Source organism: Coffea eugenioides, chromosome 11, assembly GCF_003713205.1.
Source record: "Coffea eugenioides isolate CCC68of chromosome 11, Ceug_1.0, whole genome shotgun sequence".
NCBI lineage: Eukaryota > Viridiplantae > Streptophyta > Magnoliopsida > Gentianales > Rubiaceae > Coffea > Coffea eugenioides.
In genome coordinates, this window is record NC_040045.1 from 37,673,700 (window position 1) to 37,692,021 (window position 18,322).

The 18,322-nt window shown below is 35.0% G+C and overlaps 4 protein-coding genes across 4 annotated transcripts; 1 reads left to right on the plus strand and 3 right to left on the minus strand.

Moving 5' to 3' along the window:
- Window positions 1-1,425: 1,425 nt before the first annotated feature.
- Window positions 1,426-4,211, plus strand: LOC113753450 (glucan endo-1,3-beta-glucosidase 3-like). Its single transcript, XM_027297604.1, has 4 exons — window positions 1,426-1,510; window positions 1,754-3,007; window positions 3,519-3,546; window positions 3,680-4,211. The coding sequence occupies exons 1-4, from the start codon at window positions 1,453-1,455 to the stop codon at window positions 3,834-3,836; spliced, it is 1,497 nt and encodes a 498-aa protein (XP_027153405.1). The 5' UTR covers window positions 1,426-1,452; the 3' UTR covers window positions 3,837-4,211.
- A 202-nt stretch (window positions 4,212-4,413) lies between these two features.
- On the minus strand, window positions 4,414-5,915 carry LOC113753087 (F-box protein SKIP28-like). The gene is made up of 2 exons (XM_027297174.1): window positions 5,447-5,915; window positions 4,414-5,140 (listed from the first exon to the last, which is right to left on the minus strand). The coding sequence occupies exons 1-2, from the start codon at window positions 5,786-5,788 to the stop codon at window positions 4,559-4,561; spliced, it is 924 nt and encodes a 307-aa protein (XP_027152975.1). The 5' UTR covers window positions 5,789-5,915; the 3' UTR covers window positions 4,414-4,558.
- A 554-nt stretch (window positions 5,916-6,469) lies between these two features.
- Window positions 6,470-10,048, minus strand: LOC113753802 (dynein light chain 2, cytoplasmic). Its single transcript, XM_027298046.1, has 2 exons — window positions 9,621-10,048; window positions 6,470-6,848 (listed from the first exon to the last, which is right to left on the minus strand). Exons 1-2 carry the CDS (start codon window positions 9,852-9,854, stop codon window positions 6,693-6,695), a joined length of 390 nt encoding a protein of 129 aa, XP_027153847.1. The 5' UTR covers window positions 9,855-10,048; the 3' UTR covers window positions 6,470-6,692.
- Window positions 10,049-13,599: 3,551 nt separating this feature from the next.
- On the minus strand, window positions 13,600-16,322 carry LOC113753866 (myb-related protein 1-like). Its single transcript, XM_027298129.1, has 6 exons — window positions 16,092-16,322; window positions 15,910-15,986; window positions 15,761-15,824; window positions 15,534-15,597; window positions 15,384-15,462; window positions 13,600-14,281 (listed from the first exon to the last, which is right to left on the minus strand). The coding sequence occupies exons 1-6, from the start codon at window positions 16,204-16,206 to the stop codon at window positions 13,775-13,777; spliced, it is 906 nt and encodes a 301-aa protein (XP_027153930.1). The 5' UTR covers window positions 16,207-16,322; the 3' UTR covers window positions 13,600-13,774.
- Between the last annotated feature and the right edge of the window lie 2,000 nt (window positions 16,323-18,322).

Sequence of the window (18,322 nt, forward strand, 5' to 3'; positions counted from 1 at the left end):
AAGCCCTCAATCTGACCTGGACCATCTACAGAACCTAAGCTATTGCGGCCCAGCTCATGTAGGTTTTTCTTTAAGATACTCCTGCTGCCACAGAAAAAGAAAAAGTTATATTGGAGGACGATTTCTTCCATTAAGTTCCAACAAATTTTTTAAAGAATATTATTGTCATTTTCTTGCTTGATGTTTAACATGTCTACATGTGACAAGCTGACAATGTTGTGATGCAATATTTTATATTATATGTGCCCATCATTTATCTGACAGTTTTTCCATGCATGTACTTCTTCCTATGCTTGTTTAGATCTTACAGAAGGTGCTTTGAAAAATTTTCTAGTCTTTAAATATCCATGGAGTAATATTATTACAGTAAGAATCTACTCTGGCTTTTTATAGAAGCTACTTTTTCTTCCTCGAGAAATTTGATTCCTAAAAAATTTTCAGCAGTAGCATGCTGGACCAATATTCTTGCAGAGAGGCTTTGTATCAATTAGTTAGCATTGTCTGTTTTCTACCGATTATGACCTCTGGTGGTGTGGAAGGCCATTGTGGGCTCCTATAAGAGAGAACATGTGGCAGTGGCATATATTTGAAGCTTTAACCTAATTGTAAAAGCATACCTGTTGGAGAAACAAGTGATTAATGAAAAAGAGAAGTTGACAAATAAAAGAACAAGATAACATATCTTTGTAGGTATAAGTTTAGCAATTTGAATAACCAGCAACATTTTGCAATTTATGATAATGACAATTGAATACAGGGATTAAAGATACATATTTCCTTGTGTCTTTATCTACTTCCTTATGGCCCTGTTTTTGTTACAAAATCTTATAGTGAATACATATCCGAAATCTTGAAGGCGATGGGGCTATTGCTGCCCACCAATCTTGTTTGTGCTTTGTAGTATAGCTAATTTTGAGTGTCCTTACCCAGCAAAAATTGGTAGTTTGTTCCATATTGATTTAGAGATGAACTCTTCTATTGTTATCTATCATATTTGTAATCAAGACTATTGAATAGCTGGACTGCAAAATTGCTTGAACTTGAGGAGGATCTTTGATGTCATCGGTTTAGCAAATGAAAAAACCACAATTGGTTTCAACTATAGTTTCCGTAAAGACTGCGTGATACCTTACATTTAAGATGATTACGATGGAAGTAATAGCCCTTTGGTTTGTTGCCTTGATTTAATTTATACATTTAATTTCTCACAATCTTTTTCTCTTCTTCCTCTTGATTCTGCCCTGCAACTCACTGTGCCCCTTCACCAGCAGATTCAGTTAATAGAGGCCCTAGTGCTATGAACCCAAAACCAATAATTCTATCTGATGCTGATGGCTGATTGTTTGCTAAATTTCATTTACTTCATTTTTTGCCAGGGGTCTTTTTAGAATTTTAGAATGATAGGATGCAATGATGATGCAAGAGGCAACTAATTTAAAGTGACTGGTTCTTATGAGGGGCTTTGCTGAGTCAATGATCATTTGTGTCTCCCTAAACAGTCATGAATCAGGTGCTTTATATAGCAGATTGATTGTTCTTGTATATGAAGCAGAAAAACTTGCTCCGATTTCCTGAATTTCAAATTTTTGAATTATATTAACTATGCAGTCTAAGATGGTATTTGGTTTCAATTCTTTATGACACTCATGTTCGTTGGAGTTCCTCTGAGAATTAGAATAATTTATGCTCCAACTCTTGCTCAGCCAATGCCTTTGCTAAACATCTTATTGTTTTTTGGGTCCTTGTCCTCCAGATGGTTTCATTGGTGTAAATATAGGTACAGACCTGTCTGACATGCCTGACCCAACTCAGGTTGTGGCCCTTCTCAAGGCTCAGCAAATCCGGCATGTCAGGTTGTATGATGCTGACAGAGCTATGTTACTCGCACTTGCTAATACTGGAATTCGTGTAACTGTATCAGTACCAAATGATCAACTGTTGGGAATTGGACAGTCAAATGCCACAGCAGCCAATTGGGTTTCCCGAAATGTTATTGCCCATATTCCTGCTACCAACATCACTGCTATAGCTGTTGGATCTGAAGTTCTGACAACCCTTCCAAATGCTGCCCCAGTCCTGGTCTCTGCAATGAATTTCATCCAGTCTGCCCTAGTTGCTTCTAATCTTGCTTCCCAGATAAAAGTATCCACCCCGCACTCTTCTTCCATTATTCTTGATTCATTCCCACCTTCTCAAGCATTTTTCAACCGCACCTTGGAGCCAGTCATGGTTCCCTTGCTCAAGTTTTTGAAGTCTACTGGCTCCTTCCTTATGCTCAACGTTTACCCATATTATGATTATGTACAATCAAATGGTGCAATCCCGTTAGACTATGCTTTGTTTCGTCCTCTTCCTCCGACCAAGGAAGCTGTTGACCGTAACACTCTTCTGCACTATACTAATGTTTTTGATGCAGTAGTGGATGCAGCATATTTTGCCATGTCCTATCTGAACTTCACCAATATTCCCATAATAATCACTGAATCTGGTTGGCCTTCAAAGGGTGACTCTTCTGAGCCAGATGCCACTCTAGATAATGCTAATACTTACAATAGTAACCTTATCAGGCATGTTCTTAACAACACAGGGACTCCAAAACACCCTGGGATTGCACTGAGCACCTACATCTATGAGCTATACAATGAAGATCTGAGACCAGGGTCTATTTCAGAGAAGAACTGGGGACTTTTTAATGCCAATGGTGTACCTGTTTATATCCTACACTTGACAGGTTCTGGGACTGTTCTTGCAAATGACACCACGAATCAGACTTACTGTGTTGCGAAGGAAGGAGCTGATAAGAAGTTGCTGCAAGCAGCCCTCGATTGGGCTTGTGGCCCTGGAAAAGTGGATTGCAATCCGTTAATGCAAGGAAATCCATGTTATGATCCGGATACTGTGGTAGCACATGCATCATATGCTTTTGATGCCTATTATCACAAGATGGGTATGACAGATGGAACTTGTGACTTCAATGGGGTTGCCACCGTCACAACCTCGGATCCCAGTAAGTAATAAATATATTGTTATGCATTGACTTGGTTTACGAAGAGACTTTTGACACTTTGTTATCTTAGTTACTGAGATTGTGAGGTGCCATAAAGAAACAACTAAAAAAAATTAATCAATAGCTATGAAATGGCATTTCAACGGGAGATTTCTTTTCTTCTCCCTGTAAGCACAGATGCAAATGGAGTAAAAGTCGTACTTTTTCTTTGATTGGGGGTTCTTGGCTTTGCATTTTATGCATACCTTCATCTGAATTAAGGTTTTTGCATAATCAGCTATTGGACGACTCTAAATCGCAGCTTGGAGAAGTTAGTGAAGTCATTGGTGAATGTATTTACTGAGTACAAAGACGAAGAAAGAAAACATACCAAGACTGATTTCTTCAACTTTAAATAAAGAATCTTGTAGTTAAATGCTCTATGCACTCGTGTAGATTAAATGCTTATACTCCTTGCTTGTAACATCATTTGTTGCATTATCAAATACTAATGTTCGTTCTGCTTGTGCAGGTCATAATTCATGTATATTTCCAGGAAGGTATGAAGCATTGAGTTTGTAACTATGGTTTTTGAGTTAGTCTACTATCTCTGTATTGCCATCCATATTCTGTTATTTATGTCCAAAAGCTTCATCTGAGAGTTTGTGTTTTTCTTCTTTGTTTGTTATGAAGTGGTGGGAGGAATAGGACCACCACAAATGGCACCTCTCTAGCTCCATCGTCGAACTCCACGGTATCTGGCTGCCATTCACAATATTTAAACGAGAAAGGTGTCCTTTTTAACTCCATAACACTTGGTCTTTTGCTCTGGGGTGTTGCTTTCTTGTAAAACATTGATCTCTTACTTTTTGCTGCTTTTGAACTACGTTGACACTTGAGAAACCTTTGGGTGGAAAACTGCTACAACTTCTGCCACACCCAATTTTGGTCATCTGAATTGAGCTAGGGTTGGCATTGGGATCTGCTTGGATTATATAGCTGGCAAGTTGCTTTGAGGTGAGTGGTACATTAACATGTACAAAGAAGGCTTTGGGATTATTTCGAACCATTGATGTAATTAGGTTAGATTAGAGTCAATTTGTACTCAAGGATTGTATTCTTTTAACCTGAAAATGAATTTGCATAGAGTTGTCTCGACTCTTCATATTGTCTTGTATCATCTTTTCTTTTTTATTGGGCAGAAGGTTGGTAGAAGTAAATGACATTGAGATGTCTCCTTTGCTGCAAATTGTTTCGAGTGGTCAAGTTTATAATGGCACTTGTTGGATTTGACCTTTCTTTGTTTCGTAGTTGTTAATTTTACTCTTAAATTGCATTTAGGTGACGAATTTACAATAAGCAATGGGAATGTTGCATCAGTGGTAAATATAACCAATATATGAAAGTAACGACTTTTTGGTAGAGAATTCAAAGTCTGTGGAGGTATTATGCAGTAGATGTGATGCTTATAATCAACCAAACAAATGAGTGGGAGTTCTCAGATGCAAGTCTAATCCGTAACAGTTAACACATTTCATCTGATTGCTAAAAGTTCTAGTGCCCTTGTGATGATTAATTCTCTATAAATCTTGCATGACAATCTATACATACAAATCCTGAAGAGCCTACTAGGCTGCACTTTTGATCTGCATGTTGGCTACAGTAAGGTTTGTTGCAAAAACTACATTTTGGTAGCTGAAGCCAGCAGCCTAAACATAATACATCCACACAAGCTGCCTCTACTGGATCTTCATCTTTGATACACATACCACATTCTTCACACCTTAGGATGCAGTGTTGGCATCCCCTGCACTCAAGCTTCTGCTGCTGCCTCATACTTCTGCAAGAATCTCTAGGGCAGTCAAAAACCACTCTTGCTTCTTTACATTTTGGGCATATTTCCACATCAATAGGAGGATATGAATGTTTAAATGTTGAAAACTCTTTGTACTCATGATAGAAGTTCAATCCTTTCTTCTGCCATGGGTGGCTTTCATCATCAATTAGACAGTGTAGTATTTCAAGATCTTCTTTCTTCAAATTATAGATGCCGTTGATCCTTAGGCTCTTTAATCTGTGCTTATTTTTGGTAAGCAGCTTCACTGCTTCAATCACTCCACTGGGGCTTAAGCTGGTGCAAGCTGGTAACCAGAGCTGAGAAAAAGGGAAGAACTGAGACAGCAGGCTTTTCTAGAGCATAGCTTTAGTCCTTAACTATGCCAACATAGCTTCACATCACAGACCAACAAAGTTTATCTAGTCCAACTAAAACCATACCTTATCGATTTCCATCCCCTAAAACAAAGGTAGTTACTTTGAACAATAACATAAAGAAGAATCAAATAGAAAGAACATGCATCGTGGAGGAAGATGAAATTTAATTTTTTATTACTATATCTCCTGTTCCCACTAAAGGATGACAAAGACAGGACAAAAGAATAAAAGGGTTCATGAATATACTCTGGTTATGTAAGGATTTCTTGCTATGACCTGCTGAAGCCCCTCGTCTGTAATCTTTGAGCAATTCAACAAGGCCAGAGTTTTTAGCCTACCATCTGCTTTTGAGGTAATTTTGAGCAGATGGACATCGTTGAAACGCTTGTTCAATGGCTTTCCCACCACCATATTCAGCCATGGCAAGATATCATAGGTAAGAACTTCTTTTACTGATCTGCAGACTTGAGCCATAACAAGAAGTTCATATAGAGGAAGATAAGACAAGACAAGAAATAGAACTTCATGGGGCATCCCTTCTTGTTGGAGAGGAGTATCTGAGGCATCTTGCACTAAGTTCTCTTCCATATGTGAAGCTGTTACAAACTCATCAGTTGACGGAAAGGACAGGTTTTAAAGGATGAAGGACAAGGCTTCGTTGTCTTTTCGAACTCCTAAATTAAGTCCAGACAAGAAGAAGATGATGTAGAAGAAGGCTGAAGAAAAGAGTACTTGAAGGAGGAACTTTACGTGTCCTAAATTGCTTGGTTGAGAAAATTTGTCGAGTATCCCAGTTAGGCTGTGTTTGGCTCCTTCATTTTTAGAAGAATTAATTCTCTATAATTTGCTCCCAAATAAAAAAAAAAAAATTAGATTAAATCTCTGTTGAATTACCAAATATTTAGCAATTATATATCGATTTTAGATTCTTGCCATGCCATACACCTTTGTAACTAGGACGTCAATTTCTCCAGATTTATAATCCTAGCTTATTTGAGATTCCAAGGAGGAACATGTTTGAAAATCAGAAACTCGCAACAGAATTTTCATATGCGAAATATTTTGATGGGATGAAAAATATATCTCTTTCTACGAGCAGAAAATGAAGTACACATAAATTGTTACTTTTGGTCATCAACCAGAATTGTGGAGTTGATGAAGTGCTTTAGACAGTATGTCTAACTGCTGGATTGTTCATCTTCAAGATTCTACTTCAAGAATTCATGAAACATTCAAACTTCTGCAATTAATCCTATGGACTTTAAAGGATAGTTAAAAACACTACATTTTCCCCCTTTTCCTCTTTTCAATAGGTCAGTTATCAGATACAACACAGAAACGAAGGCAGAGAAGAATTACATATTGTCCATTTCTTTCTTCTTCTTTTTTGTTTTTGTTTTTCCCTTCAGCTTTGTACATAAGGTTCTGAGTTTCAAAAGGCATTCAGGATTCAAGATCTTTGCAATTACAGAGTATAATATAACCATGAGTTTCAACGGTCTAATGGTTCAACAGCAGTCTTGAACAGAAGAACGTAGACCTTATCGATTGAGAAATACAAAAAACCTCCAGTGGAATGTGTCACGTATGAGCCAAAGCTTGTTCCAACAATGCAATGCCAAGCCGGACCATATGTTGAATCAAATTCCTGTTAAGGCCAATACACAAACCATTATCCAGTAGTCCGAAGTTGTCTACCATATGAAATTGTACGACTGTAAAAACAATGCATTCTCATGAGACATATCTTTGAAATAAAAAGGGAGGGATATAAGCAATCTAGTCTTGATTCTACCATAATTACCTCTGGACGAACATTGGAATTAGTTGCAGGAATAAGAAGTGGAGTATCAGAGTTACCAAGGTATCTTTAAGAAACATCCCTAAAAAAAATTCTATGTCAAGCTTAAGGTTTCAGACTATGAAGCTGGCCGAATAAAGAAAACCTTCCCGTGATCATATAGGAAGATAATTGCTAACATACTAACATAATTCTACCGAATTTTTTTAGACCCTGATTATATGAAGTTCGAGCTGTACAATACAAGACAGAAGACAAAGTCCTCATACTCTAATATGTTTTTGCTACAATGAAACATGCAACATGAAAATTGACATTCTATGATGATCTATATTTGGACTCAAAAAGTCCCTCACATGAAAATATTTAGTTCTTATTAGACATGCATACTGAGTAATACATTTGAGTCGAGAGAATAATTTGAGAAGGAAAACCATGCTTCAGTATATCCTTATTAACAAGGAGTACACAAAAGTAAACAAAACGAAGACATAATTAAGTTGAGACCAACAAAGATGGGCATCAAGGGCCTAAACACAAAGTTCATTGCATCTAATGATGATAAAATGAGGTACGCCATCCATCATTTCAGATCAAGTGTTTGCTGTCTGAATCATAGTTCCTGAGATGTTATTTTCAAGAAATGATCTAAGATGCCAAATTGCACATGCTATACCCTGCAAAGGGCACAATCATGAACATCACCTAGAAGAAGGGTTTGGGAGGCCGTATCATTATTACCAACTGCTTCCCTCTGCACTGTTGGTCAATCAAACAAGACTCAGTTTGATTCCCCATTTATTTGACTTAAAAGAATGGAAACCCAAGAAAATGGTAAAAAAAAAAAAAAGAGTCCTTCAAGGCTAATTTTACTGGCCAAAATGACACCCCAAACATATTGCCAGAAGGATAGCAAAAAAATTAACAAAGATAATAGAAAGTCATTGAGTTACAGGTACAGAAACTTGAGGTGGAATGGTTCCATTAAGGATGCACGGTCCCTATTACCAATTAGCAAAACTGTGCAATATGTGATCTTATTAAGACTTCCTTTGCCGATGTCACGTCAATTCTCCTGCTTCAATTTAGATAGTTAAATTTTTCTTCAGAGTGGCCTGCCTATAACTTGTCAAGTTCATGAAACGACAATGATGTATTACAGCACATAGCAGCTTGTACCAATACTTGTAAAAAGAAGTAAATACAGGGTAAATAAACACCTTATGAGCTAAAAAAAAAGAAAAAAAGGAAACAATGCTGGCAAAAGAGAAATATGGTTGGAAGTACTTACCCCAAAAAAAAAAAGCTCGGAAGTAATCAATCCTCTAAAAACTTTACCAGCAGGATTTTAGTCCTTTGGCAAAGAGATTCAGCAATAGCAATGAAACTAACTCTCGATTTTCATAGGAAATACAACCATCAACATAACTTATTGCTGATACCAAACAGCAGGATTGGCTCAAAAAAGCATGCTTATATTTTCCTTTCAATAAATTTGAAACATGAAAGCAAAGAACTCAACAAGAATGATGAAGCTCAGAAAATGAAGACTACACAGCCAAACGATATACACATATATATAGTTTTTAAAGTAATTCCAGATATTCTTTAGGCGCAAATAATACAAATTTCGAAATTTGAAATGCAAGCTGCACATTTTGGAAAACATAACTCACTGCCCAATGAAATTTCCTCATATTATGTCAAAAGACATTTCACTTGCAGTATATAGTGTCAAATGTACAGCCTGCAAAGTATAATCTCAAATGCGATAACAAACGTGGTCCAAAAACCATATTGCCACAAATATAAACAGGGAGGAGGACAGTGATCTAGATGTTGCATTAACACCGAGCAATCACCATGTTAAACTAACCAGAATAATCAAGTATCCAAGAAAAGCAGCCAGATACGAACCAAAGTTGAAAATACGAGTTTTCTATTGATTCTGCCCTTGGATATTAGCAATCAATCAGACCAGCAACAGCAAGATAAATATATAAAGTAAAGCATTCCCTTAACAAAAAAAGAATCTTTGGCACGATGTCATTAAGTAAAGTCATCAAGAATCTTTGGAGAACCAAAAAAGAACATATTGGCACAATGTAGTCCAATTAAGAGAAAAATACACAATTATAAATAAAGAATTCTAGGTATCTAGTAAGGGTGCCAGCAATCAATCATTTCTTTGCAGTGAGCTAAGGGTAGCTTATATGCTAAGGCCACCCCTCACCAAAGCAATATGTCACTGTTGACTCTAATTATTCCATCACAGCACCCTAATATCCTTCCCAATGTCATGTACTCCAAAGGAAAAAAAAAAGAAGAAAGAGGATTCATTTTCGATGCATCAAATTTACCATAATTGCACCAGAGAGAGAGAGAGCAATCTAAAAACGAGCCTTATTAATAGATTAAGCAGATAACATGAATAAAATCAGTACCCCCTTGCTCTGTAAACTCAAAAAAGCAAATAAAAGTCCCACAAATTTTTATACCAAGAAACTACAAAAAATCAAGGTTCATCAAAGAAAATCCAAAAGATTGAACAATCTAGAGACCAGAAGCTAAAAAATTAGTACTACTACAAGTATGTAGTTTGTGCAGTAGCTGTTATACCTTCTTGAGAGAAAGAGCAAGGCGTTTACTATCCAGCTTCCCTTTAGGCATGGAGTCAAGATTGTTTCTAGCGCAATTAAAGGCGTGGTTCTGCAAAGACACCGCCATATCAGAAGCTCTCAAACGTACATTCAATCGTTCATGCTGCTCTTTTTGCTCCACAGCTTTCTTCTTCAGTATTAAGCTGTTCAAGAACTTGCTTCTTCGCTCCAACTCTGCCTCAGCTGCCTCCATTTTCACCTTCAGCACCCCTTCATTTAAAACTCTATATTCTCGCAAGATTTCCAGATATGGGATTGCTTTTATTTCATTTTATTTTAATTTTTTTGTTTCTTCCAGCTTGAGGGATTAGAGTTATTTTTGGTGAGGTGGTTAAGAAGATTAGGAAACAAGGAGTCTCGAGTATAGTAGCTGAACAGCACCGCACTTTTTTGTTGTTTGTTTTTGGCATATTTTTCGGACATTTCGTTTCTTTTAAGACAGTTGTTGCGTGGATACGAGGTCGTTGGGGACGCCAAAATTTTGTTTAGGCGGAAATTCTGGTCCAGCATGGGCTATAGAACCTGTTTGTCTATGGTTTTTTACATTTCTTCTTTTTCTCTACGAGTCCTGTTATAATTTTTTTTTTTGGTTATTAAAGTTCTCTTATAATACTGAATTCAACAATATTGAAAATTAATCACCACAAGCAAAGTGAGCAGTTATTATTAAGAAGAAATATCGATTTTATCCTTAGAAAGTATTAATTTTGCGCTGTTAATACTTTTCTCTTACCTTTTAATGTTATCCAGGTAAAAAATATCTTTTTCCCCATTTAACAATTAGTTTACGTTTCCTTTATTTCTTTTACTCTCTCTCTCTCTGTAATTTTTGAACAATGGGTCTTCTAGGTCACCGTCTTTGAAATATGTATTTGGTCAATTGATTCTCAATGTGTGCAGTAGTTGCCAGTCAGTCCTAATGATGCTTTACTTCCTATCTTTGGGAAGTTATTGGACCAAAATTCTTGATGATTTTGGGTTAAAATGTGATAATTGTCGAGCATAACTAGATAAATCATCGAATAAGTTTGAATATAATTTATGTTTGGATTGTGATTTTTTATTTTAAAAAAAATTACATTTTTTTAATATATTTTTTAATAATCTTTTTTCTTTATATACATCAACTGATACATTGTTCTGTACAACTGGTTGTAGTATCGGTAATGGTCAATATAGCACACGGACATTTGGCAAGTGCCAAATTGCCAATACAAAAAAAATCTTATTTTGGCTCTTTTTACAGTAACAATACACAAGTCATTCCTACACTAATCTCTCTTCCTTTGAGTTCTTTCTACCGTAGAACTTTGCATTTTTAATGAATGACCTTTCTTATTATTGTTTTTATCTTAGATTTTTGGTATCATAAAAATGAGGGAGGTTGTGTTCTGCTAATAAATATCCTCAAGAAGAAAATTAAGGGGGTTGTGCATGTCCGGAACATTTTCATACCAGAGTTAACCATTTGTCATGATCGACAGGTAAAATGCAATGAATTTGCTTAATAATGACATTACTTTGTGATTCAAAGCAAGTACTTGCTAGGAGTGTAAATGAGTAAACGAGTTTAACTAAATCAAACACTTAATATTCAAATTTATTTGATTATTTTAACGAGTTTAAAATTACATTCAAATTTAGTTTATTTATTTAATGAACTGAACTCAAACTAACTTTTATCAAGCAAGTTTAAATAGTTTGTATTTTTTACTCAAAAATTAGAAATTTTATATTAATCGAGTCAAATTTAATCCGAGTTTGAAAGTTTATTGAGCATAAAATACTATTTAAGTTTGATTTGATTGGTTCATATTAAATCCAACTCGATTAAAAGTATCGAATAGTTTGATTCATCTTTCAATCCTAACGCTAATATATTAGACTGAGATTACATAACAAGGAAGCAAATTTGTCAAAAAACTAGAATATAAACCAGGAAAACATTGAATGGATGGTAAATACTACTATCACTTCAGTGATAGCACGAATAATGAAAAGGAGAAAATAAAACAAGAATGGGGCCAATTGCCAAGCAAGCAAGGACTAAAAGCAGAATGAAAATATGAAAAGAGACTGCAGAGCATCAATGTTTGATAGATATTGGTCAGACAAAGTAAGCGGAAGTCACGGGAAAAGCTGTGTGCAGGGGCCCTTCTAGTTATTTAGACCTCCACCTTTGAAACGTGGTCGGTTCGGTTTATTCCTAGGGTTAGATTTTGCATTTTGTCTGATTCTTTCCACAATGTTATGCTTCTATGCAGCAATGAGGCATGCATTTGACCTTGTGGTGTTCAATGCTTTGACGATTTGGCCTTGTTTGAAAATTCATTTTTTTTCCAAAAAATTTTTACATTTTTTTGAACACATTTCTTAATATTTTTTTATTTCATGTACGTCAAATCATCACAGTATATTTTTCTTCAAAAATTCCACAAAAAAAAAAAAAACCAATCGGTCCTAATTAGTATGATAGAATTGTAATCATCGATAGGAAAAGAGCACTTACTCTAGTGCCCATTTCACCATTTTCAAATACTAGTTAATACTTGTCTTATCAGCATTTCACCATTTGAAAATGTCTATGCTACCTTTTGACACTTAATTCTTCACAATTGACTTTGAAGGCTCACAAAATTGTCTAAAAAAGAATATAAAGTCACAAGAAGATTAATTGTTTGTCTGGTTTCTAAGCAAAACTAAGACAAAAATGAATTGAGGAAACATGTAAACTGAACTCCAATTTCAGCACCCATTATTGTTTGACCATCTTCATTTTTCAACAAAACTTCTATTCTATTTGAGAAAAAATATGACACGAACACTCCCTTTTGCATTTCATATTTCTACACACTTTCTCTCTTAAAAAATATAGAATACCAATTTGCCAAAGTTGGAATGATTTGATTCCCTACATTGTTTATCCATAAAGCTACCTTCTTCTTCAGGTAACTTCATAATTACTATGTTAAGATGTTGGGAAGGGTTGGGTTGGATGATAAAGTAGAAGGGATTAAAAGATTTTGAATTTAAAATCTTCTACTTAAAAAGGAAAAAAAGATGCTTATGTGAAAAAAAGAAGAAGTTATGATGCTTATGTATTTTCTTGCCAATAGACTTTCATTCTACATAGCTTGAAACCTAGATAAGGTGCAATTCCAGTACTTATTTATAGATTATTAGAGGTCAACATTTACTGACTGAAAATTTTCGATTGGATAGCAACCAGAGAAGTGAAAAGAAAAAGGATAAACAACCCATAATTAAAGGGATACTATATTAAAGAGGCCACATCAACTTCTCACGTGATGGTGCCTTTGGGCATTATTGAAGTGCCTGTTGACTGGATTGCCGTATGAGCAAGGTTCAAGAATTTCCCTATAGGGCTTTTACAATTGCATCTTTAGGCAGGCCTACCGCAATATCAAAATTTTCATCCCTCAAAAAACGAATATATGATTAATTAATGAGCTTAGAAGTTAGAGCTTTCTAACTTTAATTAATCATGGGACAACTAATTGATTGTTTGCTAGAATTATTTCATGACTATCATTTTCAAACTCAAATTTTCAGTAGCTTATCTTCACTATGCTTGGAAAACAGTGAGACTATGGAATCGTCTAGATCATTTGCGTGAGATACAAAAATATAAAATTCACTTTTGAACCAACCTTATTTATTAAAATCTTCCCGACATTAGCCAGACGATTATGAGATTATTTCTTTGATTTTTAATACTTTCATTTTTCTTTCCCTTTATAAGGTTTAGATTCTCCCATAAAGCAAATAAATATTACTTCATTGAGGTCGGTTGTAACCCTGCCAATCCTATGGTTGAATGCTTTTTAAAGTAATGTGGTGCATAAGAAAAATGATGGAATAATGACTATTGCAAAGTAAGATTTATCTACAGTGATTTCTTCTTTGCCACTAACAAGGAAGATAAGGAGTTTGTAAGCCTGTGGAAGTTTTTCTCCATAAATACTTCGAATCTAGTGACTTGCACATTCCTCGACCTATCCTGTTGTTACACTGCATTATTCTTCATTACAGACAAATTAACTTGAAATTTCTCAATACATTCTATACAAGATCATTTAATTTCTATTCAATCTATAGAGCCCTTTTCAACGCGCCATATATATCTTGAGCTGAAACATTCAAGTCAATAGGCTCGTTTTCTGTAGCTAATTTGCCTTTCGTTGAAGTAATTTTGCCACCAACTTGAAGCCCACCACTGGTTGATGTAAGATCACGATAGCTTTGATGCCTGGTCATTGTTTTTCCCGCAAAAATCCCATCTCTCATTGAAGCCGGAGGCCAAGAAAGTAAACCTTTGCCTTCACTAGATTTTGTTCGTAATAACCATGCACTTTTGTCTTTAGCTGTCTGAAGGGTTTGCAACTTTTTTTCTGTCTTGCTCACTGATGCATTTGCATAATCAGCTTTAGCAGCCTGTATCCGCTTGACATGATTCGCTGAGGGTGCTTCATACAATGTTAACCAGCTGCTTAATGGATGAACAGGAAGTTGATCATTGGTGGCTGGCGGAAAAAGCTGACATTTTGTGGTTTCTGCTTCTTCAGCATGCAAGTTCTGCCCATTTATTGTCCTTGGAACCTTCGCTTAAGAGCAATTAGAATCTAGTTGTAGTATAGATGTTGATATTGGTCATATATATCGTGTGTGAGAACAAATTGTATGTGCATTATCTGACATACTCGATTTGTTAGGCTTGCGATACTTTGCTTACAAACTTTTGATTAAGGTAATTCAACCAGTCAAATTTTATAGTATAGTTTGCACTTGCATCGCGATTGGTTGACTAGAAGCTTATTATAAGATAGGAATTAGACACATGAATAACACTTGTACCTTTGAAGTGTAAATTAACATACACAAGAATGAAATCGAGAGTCACCGTATTCAATAGACTCAAAATACTTCACTATTAGATAAAAATTGATTGAGAAATTAGTTACCAAATACCTTAAAAGCATTTTTGATGGTTAAAAGAAATGCATTACAACGCCAAATGTGGTCTCAGTCTAACACACATATATGATCACACATTGCATAGCCCTAGGTTAAAAGCCATCATGTAGGTAAAATGTGCGAAATATTGGGTTCAACTGTTGCAGAATTGATTGTACAAGAAGGGAAGAATATACTAATGGTGTGAAGCCAGTACACACCATGAAAATAAAATTGTAAAGTTACCGATGGCAGCCCATAGCCGGCTTGAATTGTCATGTGTGTCTTGACCATTTATGTAAAGTACCATCATTTGGGCTTTAACTATTTAGGTGCAGTACTATTTTAAGAATCCAGTTATCTGCATCGATCTTGGCTTAGAAATTCGAAATTGTGGCATGGAAAAAGGAAAGGACTGCAGCTTTATACAATCTAATATCAGGGTTGTCAATCTTAGGATATTCAGAATAATCTTCTTGCAGTTATATTCCATATTGGAACTTTTCAAAATTAGTTACCGGGCTTGATATATCGATTATAGATTATTGAACAGTCAAAGTAAAGAAAATGGACAATGGACATTTTTCTCATTACTTTGCAATTCTGATTCAACATAGCAGAATCAAGGTTTAAGACTGAAAAAAAGGGTTTAAGAGTGGTATTATTTTCTTTTTAGATAATTAGTGTGAAAGAAACCAAAAAAAAAAAGGAAAAAAAGTGAAGTTCAATGACATTATCTAATAAATACCTCAATCTCTTTGCAGCTATTCGTCTGCCCTTCAATCAGTGGGCTCTTTCCTTTGCTCGTTTGGATGCATATTGATGCTCTAAAACGAAATGTTTACGATTTGGAAACTGGAAAATCCTTAAGAAAATTAATTAACATCAGTTTGCTTACTCATTCATCTGCCTTGCAAGATTCCTTCTTTGCTCTTTCTCTTGAATTGCTTCCAACATCATTCCTGCCATGGGAAAAGATGATAAGAATATATGTACACCAGCAGGCAGAAAACATTTTCAGATATCGGAGGCAGATGTACATAAAGGAGTCTTCTCATGTTGATAATGAAAATTAATGATAAATAAAACAAAAATGAGAGAGATAGAGAGAGAGGGTCATCTTACTACTACCACTCCATGCAGCTTTTGTATAGGCTGCCCCATATACTTCTTGACTTAGCCTGTACTTCTAAAATTAAGAAGGAGAACTTAGTGCTAGTTCAAGCAAACCTGATCTCCAATTCACCTCTTGGAAACATTGGAAATTAGGATACCTGGAGATAACTTTTAATATGGTCTGTAGTAATTTCCCTGATTCCCATAACTTTGACTATATCTTTTGGAGTTGCTTCTACATGCATGGCAAATTTTCTATTTAGCTGAAGAAATTTAAGAACTAAGGAGTATGTTTGCTTCCCAAAATTGTTTTTGATGAAATTAAATTTTTTTTCCTTACCATATGCTCCTCCAAGCTGATTTACTGCCTTAACGAAGCAATCATGGAGTAATTTGGTCCATTTTAACCTAAACTTCTTCTTGCCTTGGACCTGCCCACCGTTCTTTGCTTCCATTCTTCTTTATCGTCTTGAAGTCTCTGTTCTGGCCTCAATATATTTCTGGAGTTTTTGGTTTTTTTTTGCGGTAGATTGTAAAAAGCATGATATCAGAACATATTGATATCAAACAATTTAGAAGACAACATTGCATATCATGCATATGCAAGGAATACTGAAGTTAGGTTTTCTTTTTATAGACTCATTCCCCCATCTCACATAACTCAGATGTTGCCGCAAGAATAATCTTTCTTCTTTTTCTTTATAATGGACCCTACTTTTCTTTTTGACTGTTTTAGTTATTAACTTTTTATTTTCTCAATCTAGAGGGTGTGTTTTCATTTCATTGTTGATTAGCTCCAAGTATTCAGAAGCTAGCAGAAAATCTTGTACACTCACGTACTCTTCTGGACCATGATTATTGAAAACTCTTTCTTTTTCGTTACATTTCATGTAAACATGTTTTGCCAAGTCCAAAAGAAAAAAAAAAAAGTATACCTGCATATTCTGATGTAGCATGTTTGTCCTGATTCCCTAGTCTTATGTATTCGGTATTTTCAAATTTTGGATCGCATCCAGTGCAAGAGAATGAGAGATATAGGATAAGGGGTCGGACCAAATATAAAGGAACAACGATTGGTTCAATTAGTTTTTAATCCTTACACGTTATTTGTTTTATTACTTAGGAAATGTGAATTTACCAATTAATCCGATCCTTATTATTGGATTTGCACCATTAGTTGTTAAAGGTCAAGAGCTTGTTGCTCTTACACACATTAGTTATCGAGGCACACTCGATGCTTGTGCAACTTGTCAAAAAATATTTTTAATTGAAAGAATCACAAAAATAATGCAAGTAAATATAATTATTTTATGTAATATGTAATAAAACTGTATTAGACAGAAATATGTACAATTGGAAGTAAAAAACCGTCAATAAGGAAGAACGTGAGAATTGAAGGGAGGTAATTTTGGTTGGATAGAATTTGTGTATCAGTTGATAATAGAAATAAAGATTAATGGATAATAAACTTAAGGATTAATGGATAACAGAGATAAAGGTAACTTTGGAAACAAACAAAGTTAGAACCAAGTTAACACTTACATAGGCTTTATCGAGGCACACTCGATGCGTGTATAACTTGTCAAAAAATATTTGTAATTGAAAGAATTCCAAAAATAGTGCAAGTGAATATAATCATTTTATGTAATATGTAATAACAATGTATTATACAGAAATATGTATAATTGGAAGTAAAAAACCGTTAATAAGGAAGAATGTGAGAATTAAAGGGAGGTAATTTTGGTTAGATAGAATTTGTGTATCAGTTGATAATAGAGATAAGAATTAATGGATAATAGAAATAAGGATTAATGAATAACAAAAATAAGGGTAAATTTGAAAACAAACAAAGTTGACACCAAATTAACACCTACATAGGCTTTATTATTGTAGAGAGGAGACTAGATCGCTGTAAAACATTGCACCTACCTTGAGTTTAATATTTCTAAATATGGGACAATGGTTTTCTTCAGACAATGATCTCGTTAATGTTGGTATTAGGCAATGCTGCTCTTTTTATTAGTGTACCTCTTTTGCCCCATTTTTAGAATCCTTTCTATTTCAGCTAGCTATTTGGAATCTTTGCATTTTGCGGATATGGAGATACCCCAGTGGGCCAACTTAGTGAAAGCAGGTTCTCTTTTCCTATCTAGAGGCACTTTTCTTTTTCTTTCTAATAATGGAAGGATGCCACAAGTGGTTTCTTTCCATTTATTGGAATCAAGAATACATGTGAGCTACTAAGTTCATTAGATGGTTCTACAAAATATGGAATCTCCATTCATGAAAAGCTATAACAAAAAGTCACGAAGATGTTCCTCCTTTAGCGTTCCCAATCCCACTATAATTGAATATATTCTTATCTAGACCTCTTAAGTTTTACTATTGCCCTAATTCACCCATTATAATCAAGGTCCCGTTTGGCAAGTGAGTTTTTTGAGTATTTATTTAAAATTTTACTATAATTTACTGTAGAAGTTGTAGAAAATTTTTTGAAGTGTGTAAATTTTTGGATATTTTGAAGTGTATAGTTTAAAATTTTTGAGAAATTTTTTGAGATTACCGTAATTA

Excerpts from the sequence above, each read along its gene's own strand:
- LOC113753866 (XM_027298129.1), bottom strand. The coding sequence starts at position 16,206 with ATGGAAGCAAAGAACGGTGGGCAGGTCCAAGGCAAGAAGAAGTTTAGG. Across the intron at positions 15,825-15,909 it reads ATATTAAAAGTTATCTCCAG|AAGTACAGGCTAAGTCAAGA; the intron begins GTATCCTAATTT and ends TCTTAATTTTAG. Across the intron at positions 14,282-15,383 it reads ATAGCTGCAAAGAGATTGAG|GTTCCAAGGACAATAAATGG; the intron begins GTATTTATTAGA and ends TCTTAAGCGAAG.
- LOC113753087 (XM_027297174.1), bottom strand. The coding sequence starts at position 5,788 with ATGGAAGAGAACTTAGTGCAAGATGCCTCAGATACTCCTCTCCAACAA. Across the intron at positions 5,141-5,446 it reads GAAATCCTTACATAACCAGA|CTCTGGTTACCAGCTTGCAC; the intron begins GTATATTCATGA and ends CCTTTTTCTCAG.
- LOC113753802 (XM_027298046.1), bottom strand. The coding sequence starts at position 9,854 with ATGGAGGCAGCTGAGGCAGAGTTGGAGCGAAGAAGCAAGTTCTTGAAC. Across the intron at positions 6,849-9,620 it reads TTGCTCTTTCTCTCAAGAAG|GAATTTGATTCAACATATGG; the intron begins GTATAACAGCTA and ends TGGCCTTAACAG.
- LOC113753450 (XM_027297604.1), top strand. The coding sequence starts at position 1,453 with ATGAGGGGCTTTGCTGAGTCAATGATCATTTGTGTCTCCCTAAACAGT. Across the intron at positions 1,511-1,753 it reads CCTAAACAGTCATGAATCAG|ATGGTTTCATTGGTGTAAAT; the intron begins GTGCTTTATATA and ends CTTGTCCTCCAG. Across the intron at positions 3,547-3,679 it reads TCATGTATATTTCCAGGAAG|TGGTGGGAGGAATAGGACCA; the intron begins GTATGAAGCATT and ends TTTGTTATGAAG.